This window comes from Bombus affinis, chromosome 12, assembly GCF_024516045.1.
Source record: "Bombus affinis isolate iyBomAffi1 chromosome 12, iyBomAffi1.2, whole genome shotgun sequence".
NCBI classification, from domain to species: Eukaryota; Metazoa; Arthropoda; class Insecta; order Hymenoptera; family Apidae; genus Bombus; species Bombus affinis.
Genome location: NC_066355.1, coordinates 8,765,111 through 8,782,629, shown reverse-complemented (window position 1 = coordinate 8,782,629; position 17,519 = coordinate 8,765,111). Strand labels below are relative to the sequence as shown.

The 17,519-nt window shown below is 28.1% G+C and overlaps 4 protein-coding genes and 1 pseudogene across 7 annotated transcripts; 3 read left to right on the top strand and 2 right to left on the bottom strand.

The window, feature by feature from the left end:
- The window catches only part of LOC126922741 (phospholipase A2-like), a 118,793-nt pseudogene that overhangs the window by 8,548 nt on the left and 92,726 nt on the right, over positions 1-17,519 (top strand).
- LOC126922718 (beta-1,3-galactosyltransferase 1-like) lies at positions 1,622-6,490 on the top strand. 2 transcript variants are annotated; one of them, XM_050735575.1, is made up of 5 exons: positions 1,622-2,010; positions 2,664-2,904; positions 3,465-3,730; positions 3,802-4,073; positions 4,153-6,490. In XM_050735575.1, the coding sequence occupies exons 2-5, from the start codon at positions 2,664-2,666 to the stop codon at positions 4,574-4,576; spliced, it is 1,203 nt and encodes a 400-aa protein (XP_050591532.1). In that variant the 5' UTR covers positions 1,622-2,010; the 3' UTR covers positions 4,577-6,490. The 2 variants fall into 2 exon arrangements, with proteins under 2 accessions (XP_050591532.1, XP_050591533.1); XM_050735576.1 differs by having other exon boundaries at positions 1,623-2,010; positions 2,664-2,847.
- LOC126922711 (G patch domain-containing protein 4) lies at positions 6,364-8,536 on the bottom strand. The gene is made up of 2 exons (XM_050735562.1): positions 8,089-8,536; positions 6,364-7,913 (listed from the first exon to the last, which is right to left on the bottom strand). Exons 1-2 carry the CDS (start codon positions 8,135-8,137, stop codon positions 6,487-6,489), a joined length of 1,476 nt encoding a protein of 491 aa, XP_050591519.1. The 5' UTR covers positions 8,138-8,536; the 3' UTR covers positions 6,364-6,486.
- Positions 8,701-11,960, top strand: LOC126922700 (peroxisomal targeting signal 1 receptor). 3 transcript variants are annotated; one of them, XM_050735522.1, is made up of 8 exons: positions 8,701-8,966; positions 9,283-9,653; positions 9,748-10,192; positions 10,277-10,820; positions 10,892-11,060; positions 11,138-11,295; positions 11,359-11,526; positions 11,582-11,960. In XM_050735522.1, exons 2-8 carry the CDS (start codon positions 9,306-9,308, stop codon positions 11,640-11,642), a joined length of 1,893 nt encoding a protein of 630 aa, XP_050591479.1. In that variant the 5' UTR covers positions 8,701-8,966; positions 9,283-9,305; the 3' UTR covers positions 11,643-11,960. The 3 variants fall into 3 exon arrangements, with proteins under 3 accessions (XP_050591479.1, XP_050591478.1, XP_050591480.1); XM_050735521.1 differs by having other exon boundaries at positions 9,278-9,653; XM_050735523.1 differs by having other exon boundaries at positions 8,703-8,966; positions 9,278-9,653; positions 11,603-11,960.
- On the bottom strand, positions 12,134-17,497 carry LOC126922678 (BLOC-2 complex member HPS3). Its single transcript, XM_050735470.1, has 3 exons — positions 13,625-17,497; positions 13,420-13,534; positions 12,134-13,349 (listed from the first exon to the last, which is right to left on the bottom strand). The coding sequence occupies exons 1-3, from the start codon at positions 16,847-16,849 to the stop codon at positions 13,168-13,170; spliced, it is 3,522 nt and encodes a 1,173-aa protein (XP_050591427.1). The 5' UTR covers positions 16,850-17,497; the 3' UTR covers positions 12,134-13,167.

The following is a 17,519-nucleotide window of genomic DNA, read 5'->3' as shown; positions in this document are numbered from 1 at the left end:
TGTTAACGTACAGAACTTACGCGGGAAAAACAGCAAAATGTTTATTTCAATTTTTTTACATGAATACAACAAAATTTAGTCAATCTACTTTAAATTTAAAAATTTACTTAAAAATTCGACTCTGTTTGACTCTTCAAAGCCGTACTTTGAAACATATAAATAAAATATGTAGATTGAACCGATAAAATAATTTGTTTAATTTATCTGGAATAAAAAAATAATTTAATATATTCTAACTAGCAAGGTGATTTCTATAATCTTTCCTAGTTTCGACCTAATAATTTCAATAAATTACCAGATTATTTAATATTCAGTTATATTACATATTAATTATATATTACGAAATTATGTATTAAATTATGTATCATAAAGTAAATAATTATATACCAAGTATTATAATACCAGTGATTTACCAAAACTGATGTAAGTTGTGTAAAAGTTACCAAAACCAATGTAAATGTACATATAGAACTGTTTTTGTTACAATAAATTAAACATCCAACTTCCATAAAAAATCATCATATCTATTGTTAATCATCATGGCGTCCATATTTCAAATTTCTATTCCTTGCATGCTAATCTCGCCGTTAGCTAATAATCTGTAAAAATGAAAACCAACAATTTAAAACAAATATGTAAAATTAAAATCAACTATATTAAAAAGTTAAAATAATAATTGAATTTAAATTGTCTTAAAAGTTAATAATACAATTATCGATAACTCTAACAGTCGAATACGATCAAAGAAAAACAAAGACTTAAAAGACAATGTAATCTTGTTATAGTAATGTTTAATAAATTAGTAAATAAAAGCGTATTAATTAAAAAGAGCTAGTAATAGTAGCAGGATAGCAATAGAAATATAGCGCAGTTTATAAAATACGCACTTATTGACATACGTGCCAGCGAAATGACTTTTAAGGGTACAATGACACTCCGCGCCACGGCTACCTACACGCGTTCGCTTAGCTTCCAAATTTGCTCGGAAAATTTCGGCTTCCCTTTCCATTCAAATCCGTATGGCGCGAAACAAAATTTCATGCGTCGTAAAGCTTTCCCCGCTCAGCAAACTACAAGACACTACAATCAGAAAGTCATAAGAAATTTTTTTTTAAAACATGTACGTACATATGTATTTTGAAATAGATTAAAGTATTTTCTCCCTTTTAATAGTTGCAGAAACAAGAAATCTGAAATCTAATATCTTATATTTAAATATATATTTCCTATTCACTATTTGATACTCTCAGAAATATGTACTTATAGTTTCACTGCCTTAGATTCGAAAAATCTTTGTAATATTATAATATCATAGTTATTTTGTGCTTAAGTAAATCTCACCGTGTTTAATTACTTTCAGTAGGCAGTTAGAAGTTCAAGCGACTTCAACTAATTACATACGCATAAGTATGCAAATTTTATGTGGGGATGAAACAAAATAAGATCTTTTTGCACGTAACGACGATCCAATTCTAGCAACTTCGATAATTAGACTGATTATAATTCCTAAATCCACCGCTTTAAATCATAGGGGGCATATCAAAACCTCTGATTTTTTATACAATCGGTATTTCATAATATATAACATAGCAACATAGCCCATAAGATGCCAAGTCTCCATACCGCAGCCTTAGTAAATGTCTGTACTCCGTATAGTCCATGTCTGTATCTCGTCTGTACTGTTATAGTTGTTACCAGAGAGGAAATTTCCTCTCTACTGGTACAGCGCAATAATACAGTGCAAAACAGAGAAATCAAAGTAATTAACACTAGGTGGAACCGCATTCGCGCGATATCTAATAAATGATGAAATGATAAACTATTTGGATTCAAGGTGTAGTCTAAGATTACGAAGATTTGAGTAAAAGCTTTTTCTTTTTTTTTATTTTTGTCATATACTCTAACGTCAAATTTCTGCGATATGTTTTGATAAATCGTAAGTACGATCTTACGACAGAGGTAAATGGCGAGTTGTCAAATGCAGCGTAACACAACCATCGCATTTCAAAGGTAAGGTTGTTTATAATGTATCCAACTGGAAAATTGAATTTTTGGTTTTATGTCAATATTTAGCAATATTTATTACAGTTTATAAAGATGGATCAATTTTGTATCGTACAAAATAATAAGTAATATACATTTATTATATCAATATTTTACACTAAATTTATATTTGCTATTGATGCATCTATGATTGAATTAAATTGTTACATTATTTCTTAACTGATACAATTTAGGACATTAAGAAATGTAACTATTAATAATTTCATTGAAATAATTTTAAAAAACCTGACTTATGACTATCTATGTTATGAAAGTGTTTTCAATGTTTGAGACCATAACATTTGATTTCCATTCAATTCCATTCAATTCCAAAGTTGACATTTATTTTGTTTCATAATATTATTATAAATGTTACCTATTTATTTTTCAAATAATCATTTTCATTGAAAAATGCATATATTGATAAAGTAGCTCTTATGTTTTTGTTAAATAAAAAATTATATACAGAGGATAATCTTGATTGTTGACAAACAAATAGGATAGAATTAAATGAGTAAAAAAATTAATAAGGTAAGACTATATAAAGAAAAATTCAACATTACTTATTGGCCATCACAATATTAATATTATATATTTGTATTAATATTATTTGTTCTTAGATGGGCAAATCGCGATTATTGCCATTGAAATTGCCATCAACCACCAATATAGTTAATAATGGAATAGTTAAAGGAAAGATATCATTTGTCCGAAGATTAGCAGTGGGATTTATGATCTTAGCTACACTTGGTTTAATATATGTACCAGCATACCATTCAGCTCAAGGCCCATTTTTAGGCTTAGGTGAGACTCCATCTTCTCCAAGACACATTGGTGTTTCACATTTGGTAGCCTCAGTAGGTATGCATTCACTAACATTGCTAGAGCTTTTGTTGTGTTATAAACTAACAAGACTTAATATGTAAATCTACTTTCACTTTCCTCTTTATAATTATTTGTCAGTTACAAATTTAAATTCTATGGATTATAATAATGTAAGCTTAAAAAATACTGTAAGAATTACATAAATAAGTATAGTTTATATAGAACATATTTACATATTATCTACTATCATATGAAATACCCAATGAGTCAAGGATTCTTTTATAGAAGGGAAGGAATTCTTTTTATAATGATAAGTAGTAGGTAATTTATTCAGTTGTATATTCATGGGAATTCATGTTAGAATTAGCGAAAGGAAAAAATAAATTTGAATAGTAGAAAAAGTATCTGCAGTATACTTCAATCTTCCTTTTTCCATCCACTTAATGTAGAATGCTTGAATGATGCTATAATAAAATAATTATTTAATTTTATTAAGCATGTACATGAAGTCAAAGCTTAAGGAAAAGAATTTCATGAATACAACTTTCCTTATAGAATTAAGATAAAATATTTTTGTAAATATAAATAATTTACAGCACAATTGCCAGGATGGGCATATAATACTTCAAGAGATCTTTGTGTATATATTCATCCAGAAAATACAACTTCAGTTTTAAGTCCTAATGATATATGTTCTTCATCACCATATCTTTTCATAGTTATTTGTTCAGCTGTTACAAATATCCAAGCTCGAACAGCTATAAGAAGCACTTGGGCTAATAAGAATAATTTAGATAATATATATAACTCAACTGTAAAGATAGCATTTCTTTTGGGACAAAGTAATAATGATACACTTAATGTATGTATTTATGTGTAAAATTTCTTAAATGAAAACTGTTACAACAAAATCAATAACAAATTACATTACAGAGTATAATAGCTGAAGAAAGCCATCAATATAATGATATCATACAAGAAAAATTTTATGATACTTATAATAATTTAACATTGAAATCTGTAATGATGTTGAAATGGATAACATCAAATTGTGGCCAAGCAAAATATCTCATGAAAACAGATGATGATATGTTTGTAAATATTCCTAGTTTAATGAAAACTTTACAATCAAAGTCACTAACTGATACATTATTAGGTTCTCTCATCTGTAATGCTAAACCTATTTTAGATCCAAATAATAAATGGTAAGTAACATACATATCATAATATAAATATAAGATAAGAATATATAGAAAGAGAATCCATACAAATGTGTTCAATTAGGTATACACCAAAATATATGTATTCAGGGAAAATATATCCTAATTACTTATCTGGTACGGGGTATGTAATGAGTTTAGATGTGGCATTTAAATTGTATCATGCAGCATTAACAACACCATTACTTCACTTGGAAGATGTTTACATTACTGGTCTCTGTGCAAAACATGCAAAAGTACGACCTGTAAATCATCCTGGATTTAGTTATGTTCCACGTAAACTGGATCCTTGTATATTAAAAAATGCTATTACAACACACAAAGTGAATGTGTCCAGCATGTATGTTATATGGAACAAATTGAATGATACAAGTCTCTCTTGTAGTAATCATTCTCATGTTAATAAGAAATCAGTTACATTAAACAGAAATGGCAGAAACATTGGATATTATACAGTGAAGAGAAGACCTATTAACAAATGTGTTTAAATTAACTAAAATTTTTAAGTATTAAACCTGTTATTTATTATTGATTTAATATTTATTAAAACAAAATAATACTAAGAAATAATTCTCAATAAGTATTATGATAATTATAAAACAGAGTCATACTAAAATTATATTGACGAAGAGAACTTTTTTTAAAGCTACAATAAGAGAGATTTGTAATTGATGTTTGAATAAAAGTTTCACAGACTATTTTTCCATTTGAATAGCAATAGTTTTTAAGAAAAATATTGTCAATTAGACTTGCTCTTATTTGTTAACTTCATTTTTTATGTAAAAAGATAATAATAATTCAGAATTTCCAATGATGATATCTTACTCAATTTAATATAATTTTAACAAAAACTAGAAAAGCAAAACTAGAAAAAAACTATATAAAACATGTTACAAATGTATTAAATTACACTCTTTGTCTAAATTGAAAGAATTTCACTTTGATATATTCTCACAATTCTAAGAGAATTGTTATGAGAACATATGTATATATACATGCGTATATTTTGCTATTTGTACCTATTGTCAGTAAGTCTTAATAGTTATTTCTTTAATAAAAATTTATTTAGTTTAAAATTTGTTCAATATTATAAAACATTGGTATATTTTCTTACACTCAAATATCGTAATTATTTTAGTAATCATTTGCGTAATTTCAAAATTCACCGCTTGTTATTTATTACCTATACATAACACTATATACAACTTAGTAATTTTAGTTGGGACTATTAAAAGTAGGAAATACATCCATCCAATTTTGACTGTATGTATTTTGTGCAAAATACCACTGTTAGTGTCGTCTTATGATATTTACATATCAACGACACATATATTTAGCTAGTATGAATTTGATGTAGCCTATTGTGTGCTGAGGATACATAAAATTTTGTAAAAGTTCGTTATAACGTATTAATTAATACTAGTGATATTCATAATAATAATTACATTTCTTGTACTCCAACTAATAGAAACGATTACCGTTTTATACGATATTTTAATGATTATGGATATAAAAAAGAATTACATTCCTTGCTAATCCTAATGCAAAATGCATTATTAGTACACCAATGTTTAAATCAATTATTAGCTCAAGTAAGTAATATGAATTCTTGTTGAGTGAGATTCGTTCACTAGTGAAAGCAAAACTAAGATTATTAACGACTCTACGGACTATTCTAGTGGCCTTAGAGAAAAAGATCTTGTTTTATTTTATATAAATATATTGCTAGAAAAATTGAACTTTAAAGTTTTTCTAGCATGTTACGAAATTTGGTGCTATATAGCAATTAATTATACGTTCGCCGGATGTACTTTTTTACAGATCATCATTTAATTTTTATGAAAATTAAGTTTTACATGATAGTAAAAATGTATTTTTGAACATAAAATCGATAAAATTTAATAACAAATTTTTATTAAAAATATTACCACGCTTGTTTCTTGGATGGACTGTACACAAGTGCATACGGTATTGATACATACGAAAATTTAACGATGCATTTATCTTTACAAATTTATATATACATATATGTATATATATATGTATGTACAACTGATTTGTTATGCGCGTCTATTAAATTGTCAAAAATTTGTGTCCATTAATAAATTGTATAACAAAAAGAAAAAAATATTCTTTTCCTAGTTTTCCTCCCATAAAAAATGAAGAAAAATCAACAACATTTGTAGCAAATTATTATTCCATAAAATTTTAATAAAAAATACCATACTTAGAAAATATTTAGGAAATTATGTTTAGAAAATAAATACACAGTAGATATCTTATATGTATTACGACATAATTATTGTATGCATAAACATTTATACACAATTATTGCAAATGATTTTATAAGTATATGTGTATTTAGGGACAATATTCTTTTTTAAAATTTGTTAAGAATTTAACTGTCTCTTTTTTCCTCTTCTTCCTCAAGATTGGATCCCTTCCATACTATACAAACCTTACATAATTGCCCTAATCTCCCGTTTAATTTTAATTTGGTATATTTTTTTGGAGCAGATTCTTCGGTATTAAAATGTACAGCCTCTAAACTTTCTGCTAATTTAGCTAATTTAATCTTTTCTTTTTTATGTAACTTTGACAGTTTCTTTTTCTTTATTTTAGTATTTAAATAATCCGCTTTCTTTTTAAAGTATGCATCTGATATATCTGGAAGAGTCTTGGCTGTATCAACTTGCTCTACAGGTAATTCATTACAAGAAAGTTCTGTTTGAAATTTTGTCCCTAATATATCAATATCTTCATCTGCAAACAAAGATATGTCTGAGTCATTTTTGAGTAACCTTTTAAATTTCTTTGCTTGAGAACCATCCAATTCATCTTCCCATGGATCAAGGACATTAATGAAATCGCATTCATCATCTTGATCTTCCTTCTTTTTCAATTTATCCTTCTTCTTTTTACTTTTTTTTGTTGGTGAAGGTGTATCTGTATATTTGTTTTCATTATGATCATTTACTTGATCTTGAATGTTTTTTTTAGCTACAGAATATACTACATAATTTAATGTATTATCTTTTTCTTTCTCAGCACTCTCAATATCACATGGGATTGAACTTCTCCTTTTTTTCTTTCTTTTCTTCTTTTCTTTATTTTCCCGTTTTAATTTTCCTTTTACTGTGGCGTGTATATTTTTTTTATCACTACCATTTATATTACATGAAATATTTAACTGATGACTTAAGTTATTTATAAGTCTTTTATTCTTTCTATTAGTGGTTTTACATCTTTTTGGAATCATTACACTTTCAGTAGAAGCCATTGGTAATACTATGTTTTCATCATTAATCTCTTCATATTCATTATTTTGGGATACGATATTGTTTTCCAATTTTATAGTGTTTAATAAATACTTTTCTTGTTGGGCAATTCTTTTCAATTTTCCATTTAATTGTAATCCATGTCTGGCTCCTTTATGGGCAGTCCTACCACCACATAATTTAAATAACTCTTCGTCTGTTAAAGAAACAGGTTTGATATTTTCTTGTTTTTTATGCATATTAGAATTATTTTCTAGTATTAAGTTTCCATTAAGTAATGTAGTAGTTTTAAGAAAATTTCCATATTTAGATTCATTTTTATTTAACTCTTCTTTAGGAAGATCATTAGTTGTATTTTCTTTTGAAACAGATATCGTAACTTCATCAGCTTGTGATTCAACTTTGATACTACTAGCTGCTTTGTTAAAAGTATGTTCCCACCAATTATTCCAATCTGTATCTTTATATCCCACTCCTGCTGTATCAAATTTTAATTTTTGTTTTAAAGGTTCCGTAATGCCACTTTCATATTTCCCCAAACCTTTACCTATATCAATAAAAAATGAAAAAAACATTTACAAATGTTTATTACAAAATTTACTTAACAAATTTATTTAACAACGAAGTACACAAATAAACATTTAAATACATAATACTCTAAAGGTATTAAATGTAATAATTATAACTATTATTATATCATAACAATGCTTGTAAAATCATACCTTCCGTCCAGCCATATTTCATAAGTTGAGACTTTGCAAAGTCACTCATATTTAAACTTTAATTACTATAATCTTATATTAAAAAATGCAATTTAACAACTACAAATACAGCACAATTTACGAATGATACAGGTTTTCATTAGTAGCAGAGTTTACCTAGTGAATGAAAACTATGCTATTTGCTTGGATATTCTGCATCTTGAAATTTTCATCACATCTGTATTATGGCGCTACTGTACAACTGCGAGCTAATATGCAATTCACAGAAATTTTGTCCAATTTTAATATCTAAGGAATTTTCATAAATATTTTCTTTTTTAATATTTTTATTTTTATTACTTTAACATAAACATTGCATTATTTGGATTTCTTGCTCTTATTTGAATAATATTTTTTGTATAGTATCTTTTATACATATTATTTATATGTACTTTGTTAATAAAAAAATCTTGAAATGAATATTAAACATGAAATGATGTTATCATTATTTTTAGGGATTATATAATACTATTAGATGAACAACTTTTATTTAACTAAAATAAAATATATTAAAAATATATTTTAGTACTGCGTATGTATCATATACCACACAAAGAGGATGCTCAAGTCTTCAGATAGATCTGCAACTTGTCCACGGTTTGACGTTCGTTAGCCAACAAACACGTAAAAAATGGCTTTATAATACTCGTCTTGTCTTAACATTACGTTTGCCATGATAATACACCATTATACAACGAAATTTAGTCGACTTATAGTACCAATATTGTTCCATGGCAAGGAAATGAACAATTTCAAACAGTAAATTTGATGAAACACATTTAATATCTCGTAACAATATCATCGGAATATTTAATTATACATATTAAGAACGAAACGAGGTTTGTGAACTTTATATCTTTACCAATATTTGTGATATTTTACGAAATTTGCATTCATTTCTACTTTTATATAATATCATTGGATTCTAATGTTGTATAAAAAAATTTTACGCAAACATTTTATCTCAACTATACCTTCATTCGATATTTAATATCGAATAAAATAAATGAGATTAATAAGCATCTTACTTTAATTCATTGAATTAATGAGATTAATGTTGTAGAATTATTTTACTATAATATAATGTTTCTAGATATATTTCATGCATTATTACTTTTTATTTTCAAAAATAACACACTTTTTTAATCAGTTTAGGTATATATTGATATTATAAAAAGATGGCATTGCGTGAATTGGTGGAGGGTGACTGCGGTGGACCCAGTTCTTTAATTCATTTAACATCACATTTTGTACGTGATCATGGATTCAAAGAAGAAGGAATACGTCATCCTTTTGATCATGTGGAACCTTTCCAAGCTTCAGATTCAGATCAGTTAGTTAAACAATTTTTAGAAGAAAATCCTTCATGTCCTCAAACATTTAGAATGGATAATTTATTACAAGAAATGCGTGAAATTGATCAAAATATTCATCCACCTATAGCAGCACCAGGAGTTGCTCAAGAATTAACCAGTTTAGATACAGCTTGGGCAAATCAATATCTTGAATCAGGACGTCATTTTAATGTAATTCTCATTTTACCATTGGAATTCATATATTAGCAGCGTTATAGTATAAAACAAATATTTATTACAAATTTGTATTTTCTAATTAATACAGGAACATCATGCTGATGACATTTGGCATCATGAGATAGAGCAGAATTCAAACATTATAACTCATCAAAAACATGAACTTGGATTAGGACCAAAATGGGCAGAAGAATATATAGAACATAGCAAAGATACTATACAGAATAACATAAATATGGAACAGTCAACAGAAGCAATAGAAAACAGTGATAATCCTAATTTTGAATATTCAAAGTTTATGAAATTTATGAAACAGGAAGGAGATGTTCCCATAAAAAGCTATGAAGAATCACTGCCAGATGTTCAAAATACAAGTAAAAACTGGACAGAACAATATGAAAAAGATAATCAAAAGACTGAAGACAAAATTTCTACCAATAATAGTCAAGAAAATGAAGTGACAGCTAAGGTAGAAGAAGTAGCTGCTGCTAGTAATTGGATAGGTGAATTTCAAAAAGAAAATATTTCTTCAGGTTGGTAGACATATTAGTACCAAGTTAGTATCTGTAACTAATTCTCCTTATAGACATATTTATAAAAACAAACTTTTATTCTAGAGACAGACAATTATGAATCTACATTCTTAAAGCTTCAAAATGAATGGGAAAAGATTTCATCATCTGGGGAACTATCTTCCAAGCATCCATGGCTTTCAGAATATGATACTTTTTATGATCCATTTAAAGATTATGAATTTCATGAAGATAATCCTATGAAAAATGTTCCCAATGCATTAGAAGAGGGTAAAAAAAGATTGGAAGCTGGAGATTTACCAAGTGCTATACTTTGCTTTGAAGCAGCAGTACAACAAGATGAAAAAGATTCAGAAGCTTGGTTACTTCTTGGTAAAACTCAAGCTGAAAATGAACAAGATCCATTAGCTATTTCTGCTTTAAAACGTTGTCTAAGTTTGGATCCTATAAATGGTGCTGCTCTTATGGCGCTTGCAGTTTCATATACGAATGAATCTTACCAAAACCAAGCATGTGTAACACTTAAAGAATGGTTACTAAAAAATGAAAAATACAAGCATCTATCGGTACGAAAGGCTAGTAGTCCTGAACAACAATCAAAATCCAATGTGTCAACTATTTTGTTTGAGTAAGTAATAATAAGTTTAACAAAATACACATATATAGAGTAATATCTAATATTCTTCTTACTTTTTCTAGTGACGTACATGAAGAAGTAAAAGATCTTTATATTCAAGCTGCACGAATGAATCCATGGAATGAAATAGATGCCGATGTACAGTGTGGATTAGGAGTCCTTTTTAATTTATCTAATGAATATGATAAAGCTAGCGATTGCTTCCAAGCAGCGCTGCAAGTACGCCCTGATGTATGTATTAAATCAATCTTTTGTAATGTATGTTAGCAATTGTTAATATATTATCGAAAACGTAATATTTTCGGAAGGATTCTAGATTATGGAATAGATTAGGTGCAACTTTAGCTAATGGTCAAAAATCGGAAGAAGCTATAAATGCGTATCATCATGCTTTAAAATTATCACCTGGATTTATTAGAGCTCGTTATAATCTTGGAATTTCTTGCATTAATCTTGCTGCATATAAGTAAGTAAAATTTTTACATTATGTACAGTTTTTTACATGATTAAATTATTTATTTTTCTACAGAGAAGCAGGTGAACATCTTGTAATAGCGTTAAACCAACAAGCTGCTGGTCGTGGAGTTCACGGTGAAAAGTTTTCACCGAAAGCGATGTCGAATACCATTTGGTCAACACTGAGACTTGTCATTTCGCTTATGCACAAATATCACTTAAATGAAGCTATAGAAAACAGGTATGGTTAATAAATACTTTTTAAAAAAAACTATTAAATTTCATTATATAAACAGTGGTACTCTTTATTATTTCAGAGATCTAACAAGGTTGAATAAGGAATTTGAGATTGTATAAAATATTGTTGACTTCACTTGTTAAAAAGTATAAAATCTTTTTAACTTAGTGTATAAGATATCGTAAAATAAAGTAATTAAAAATATTTTTCGTAGTTGAAAAATGTACATAAAAAACAGAACATTAAAAAGATGCTGTCATATAATTTCTTTGTTATAAGAAGGGTTATGTTACATATATTAGATATCAAAAAACTAATTTGTTGAATACATTTGGTAGATACGCAATTTTTTATTGTTTTATCTTATATAAATTAAAAACGATTATACTATAATAAAATTGTTATGCATTTAATAAAAATTAGTTAAAATAATTGAACCCTGAGATAAAATAATTCAATAAAGCAAAATCGGTAATATCATATGTAAAAAAAGAAATAGAACGAGCGATCCTGAAACAATAAAATAATTTCCATCCTTCTTTTCCTTTCTTTCTTTAAATAAATAAATAGCATTATAAAAATATGATTACATAATAAAGAAGCATTCTGATATGAGTTACAGCTATGTATTATTTCTTTATAATTTATAAATATCATAGATCACTTCTAACATAATTATATTACATTTGTAACAAAGAGAAATTAATCCTAAAGGCACATTAAAGTTACATATAATGTAACATTCAGAAAGTGATGAAAATACATTATAGGATCAACAAATATAATAAAAAGTAACTACCTTAGTAATACATGATTTCCTAAACACATGCCACCCCGCCCTTAGCGGTTAAAATATAAACAATTTTTAACAAATTCTTAGAAATATTCAAACAGCAGTCAAAAATACAATGATCATTACTACAAAATTTCTTAGTTCAGTGTACAAAGCAATCTATTACGTTAAACATTATATATAACATTGTAAAATTTTAATATCTATATGCTTGGTTCTCTGTATAAACTTTTCATAATTATGATTCAACTATTTCATTAGCTAAGGGAAAGATAACATACGTCTAGATATAATACAATATATCTATATAGAACATTTCAACAATCAATAATAGGTGAATTAATTTTATCTATAGTATTTGTCTTTAGTTTCTGACAATTTGTTATATATAATACAATTTTTTATCCATAAAAAATCTTGTGCGTGACCAAGATTTTAATCAAGATCGAGTATTTTAAATAATTGCATTAAAATAAATGTATACTTTTGAAAATATTATACAAATGATGAGTATATTCAATAACGATTTGTAAATTTATAGTTATATTCAATAAGAAAAAACACTTATATAAATGAAAAAAGTGTCTGAAATGTGATCACAGAGATAGAAAGTCACTAGTTACGTTAAACGCCAAGTAATTTTAAGCAAAAAGTTATAATTTGTGAAAGTCGTGCCATATGAAAAAGTATCGTTTTCAACAAATTCGATTAAGTACGATTTGTTTCGAATCTATTTTCTCTAGAATGTATAATTTTTGTGCAACACAATTTTTTGTTGCATTTATATCATATGTTTTTTTTTTCCTTATAATTAAAATAAAATTGGACCTATGATCAGTAGAAATTAGAGCTCACAATTTTAAAGTCGATAAAAGTTGTTGTCCAGTTTCTATTATTAAAGATTTAACATGTTCGGCGTGCATAATTTGATTACACATTTCACTGCATTTTTGAAATGTTATTACATCATCTTTTGGAAGAACACGGTGTAAACTTTTTAAGGACAACGTATGTGGTAGATAATTCAAAATTGCTAAAACGATAAAAAGTATATTATAATACAATTTAATATACTTCAGCATAAATATATCGAAAAAATTTACCTTTCATAATTTGCGTGTATAAACACTGCAATTCTTGTCGAGAGTTCGATACAGCAATCTTCTTTTGCGTTAACTCAATTAAATATTTCCATTCAGAATCTTTAGTATACATGTCCTAAATTTGTAACACAATTTTATGAAATTCAATCATAAAAACAAATTAAAAATACCGTAAAAGTAGTGGATTGAAATATATGGTATTTACCTTTGCATATTGCACAACAGCTTGAGGACAATTATCCATTAAAAGTGTTGTTGCTTCTTCAGTATTTTGAATGCACAACGCTTTTAAAGATAAACTGCCATCAATCTCTTGTGTTTCAAGAAATTGCTTAACTTCATATAAGCACTCATTTGGTATAAAATCACAAGATAATACAGACTGTAATTTAAACAATTCCATTGGTATAGTTTTTTCAGAATCAGTCTTATCGATATCAGCTAAATCTTTTAGATCGCTCACATTCAAAACTTTTTGATAATCTTTCGCATACGGTGGCATCCCGTTTAGATAATGAGGTCTAAACTTCACAAATATGAAGTTATCATAACTTTCTTGTACGTTTTCTTTATTTTCTATTTTGTACACTTTTGTTTGTGTTAACTTGCCTAAGTATGATCGTACTAATAGCTTAAAAGCTTCAACCAAAGCGAAATCCGTGCGTATTTGATTTTTATTTATAACAGACGAATCTATAATCAATTTTGTACTAAAGTAGTTGTGAAGATATTTTTCGAGAAATACTTGTAATGTCATTGCTGCATTATGCCCATCTCGTCCTACTCTTGATGGTAAATATTCTAAAAACACCTGTATAATTTGATGAAGAGATAAGATTCCATCCTCTTCGATTAATTGTATTAGAATTTCAGCAAAGGTTGAATTTTTCTGACGCATTAACGTTCCGGCGAAATCTGAAAACGTGGGAATCATTGGACTTCTCTTTTTCATCGCCGTCATATCAAACAGCAGGTCCCAATGTTCTAAAACTATTTTCTTGACACATAATGCTGAGACTGGTTCAAGTACTTTCTCTGCTTGTTCTTGTTTTTCAGCTTGTATGTATAAGAGTGCCAAAGCTAACTTGACTAATTCGTCTGTTTCATATAATAACAAAAGATGTATTAATTTCTCTGTAGTATATTCTCGTAATACGGGACTACTGAAAATCAATTTCAATAAGTCTGGTTTCTTTAATTTACATATTATTTCTACAATATTAAATCCTTGGAACAAGGCATCTGCTTCCGGACCACTTTTCATCGTAAAAAGTATATCAGTTAAAAACGTAACGAGACCCGGTGCATCTTGACTTGATTTCCTAGATAATACTTCTGAAGGTTTTAAACCCGACATTTTATAATAGGGTATACAGAAATCCCAATCTGAGTCATATTCGGAACGAATATAATAGTCTCCAAGCAGCGCGCATGATTGATTATACAAGTTCTTCAATTTCAATCCATTTTTATTTGCGATATCATCAAATTCATTAATATCTGAGCAATTATACACAGCGTCTTTAGCTAAACGTATCAAAGCATGAGCTTCTCCTAACAAATGTCGGTATGTGCTAGGACTAGAAGATTTATGACTCCTCGCTGCGTTTAAAACATCGTAATACAAATTCTCCAATTTAGGTAAAATTAAAGAATATAAAGTCCAAGAGTTTTCTGCTTTGGCTAAGAGGATTAGGTAATTTTTGCTATGTAATAATTTCTGTATCCCCAGAAATGGCCTTAATCCTATCAAACAAACAGGCTCAGAGACACTAGGGCACGTAACTCTTACATTTTCTATATCATTAGACATTCTAGCAACATGATGAGATAAACGTAGCGTGTAAGATTCAAGACCAGCTTCAGTCAATGCATGCAAAGCAGTATGCTCCAAAGCTACATGATTAACAGGTGCAGTAAATGGATAAGTAGTTAAACAAGTTGCATCTGTAGGATTTGAGCTAGTAGCAGAGAAATGATAAAGATATCCTTCTTGCAGTGTGCATAAGAAGCAACTTACGCCCTGCAAATATGTATATTTATCTGATCTGAGGATTGATTTTTTTAAACAAGAAGTATTACACTCCTTCCTCATGTATAATGGCTTCAATAAGGAGCAACTGAACAATTCAGAACTTCCATCAAGTTTATTATTAGCCGCCATTACTTTAAGAGACAATAAATTTTTTATTGTATAATTTTCCGACCATCCTAAATCAGGAGAATTCGTTTTAATTATAATCCTTATTTCTGATGGGTTTAATACGAAAGGACTTAATGTATGTCCAGGCCCTGCTCTTTCCAAACTTATAGATGGTAAATTTATAGTCAAGGGTTGTGAATTTCCATCTACAACTTCTTGATCAATTAATCTTTGTAATTCATCCCTTTCATTATACACTAAATGATCCAAGTTTATAACAGTGTCATTATTATTCGATTTTATTTTTCTGAAATCTCCTGTCTCCAGTTTACTCCATATACTTGTTTTGGAACTTCTATGCCTCCTACCTTTAAATTTTGTACTTGTTCCACTAGAATCATTGTTTTCTGATACAATAAAGTGCAGATCTTGACTAGAACTTTTACATTTTGAATTTATTCCTTGTAATATTGTGTTATCATCTTGATTAGTCATATTATTACTGTTTTCCACAAGGGAGGAATCAGTAGATATAGATGTTTTATCAATAGATGAGGAGTTTGTGGAAGTTAGAGAACTCAATTGATCAATATCTTCATACATTGAATTAGTCAATCGAAAAACACATAAATTTGTTTTATCCATAATTGATATAAAATCTTCAACAATTTCCATGTGTGTAGGAGAAAATGAAAAGCCCAATGACCATGGTCGAGCCTCAAAATCTATAAACTTCATCTTTGATACTTGCTGTGTTTCAATTTTAAATTCATGTAAAATAGCACTATTTCCGGAAGCCACTAGGAGGTTGCCAGTACTTTGGCAGCAAGCAATGAGTGTAGGTTGCACATTTAATGGCAACTCTATCATTTCTAAGCTATTCAATGGTCGATTTAAACTTGGAGTAACACGCCCAGCTATTCTAGCACGCATAGGTTGACTTTGATCTTTCACCATAGCCCAGTTAACATAAATTCTAACAAAATTATTAATTGTTTTCCCTGTATGATTATTAATGCTTGCATCTCTAGATAATTTTGATTCTAACGTTACAACATAATCTTCTTTGGTGCAGTGCACCATTTGATTAATCATATCAACTGTTGGAAAAACAGTATGTAGTTTAATATCAGACATCATCAATTCCCAAACTTCGACGCAATGAGTTGACAATGCTAGGAGTAGCATTTCATGTCCAGATGCATTTGCTATGCAACTTGCAGTTGGCTCCTCAATTTGAGTGATATTTTGCCCCAGAAAATTATGTACTGTGATTACACGCACCATGTTGATTTTTGTGCTAAAAGAGCTCTTTAAACATACCTATCTTACGTATGAAAGAAAATTACTATATCTAATTATAGTAAGTTGATCACCTTTGCAACTAAATTGAATATGAATTCAAGTTAATAATTATGTGTTTAAATTTGATATAAAATTTATACTTTTTTACATTACTACATGATGTGATTTGATGAACAATATTTAAAGATGTAAATTATTATAAAATTCGTTGAAGGTTATTTTACATTTTTAAACTATTAATACACAAGTTACTTGCAAAATGTGTGACAGAATAATAAGTTCGTTGTTTTTTCGGAATCTTTCAATATCAACGAGATATAATATATAGAATTAAGCGTAAGAAGATATCACCGAAATATCGCTTTCTTTCTGCACAGATTAATAGGTATATATCTTAGACTGCCTAAAAATCCGTGTTAACGAACTCAATGACGCATACTTTGACATTTCTAATTCATGTTTTATACATTTAATACCTTCATTATGTGACAAACATTGAATATTGAAAGTGACAAATTACGATAAAGTACGAGAAAACCAACTAACGTCGTATGGAAATGAGCACTACGATATTTTATACATGACTTTGTACAATCTAAAAACACTACGAATATCACAAAGTAGAAGAATGCAAATATAGCTCGTTCGTTTG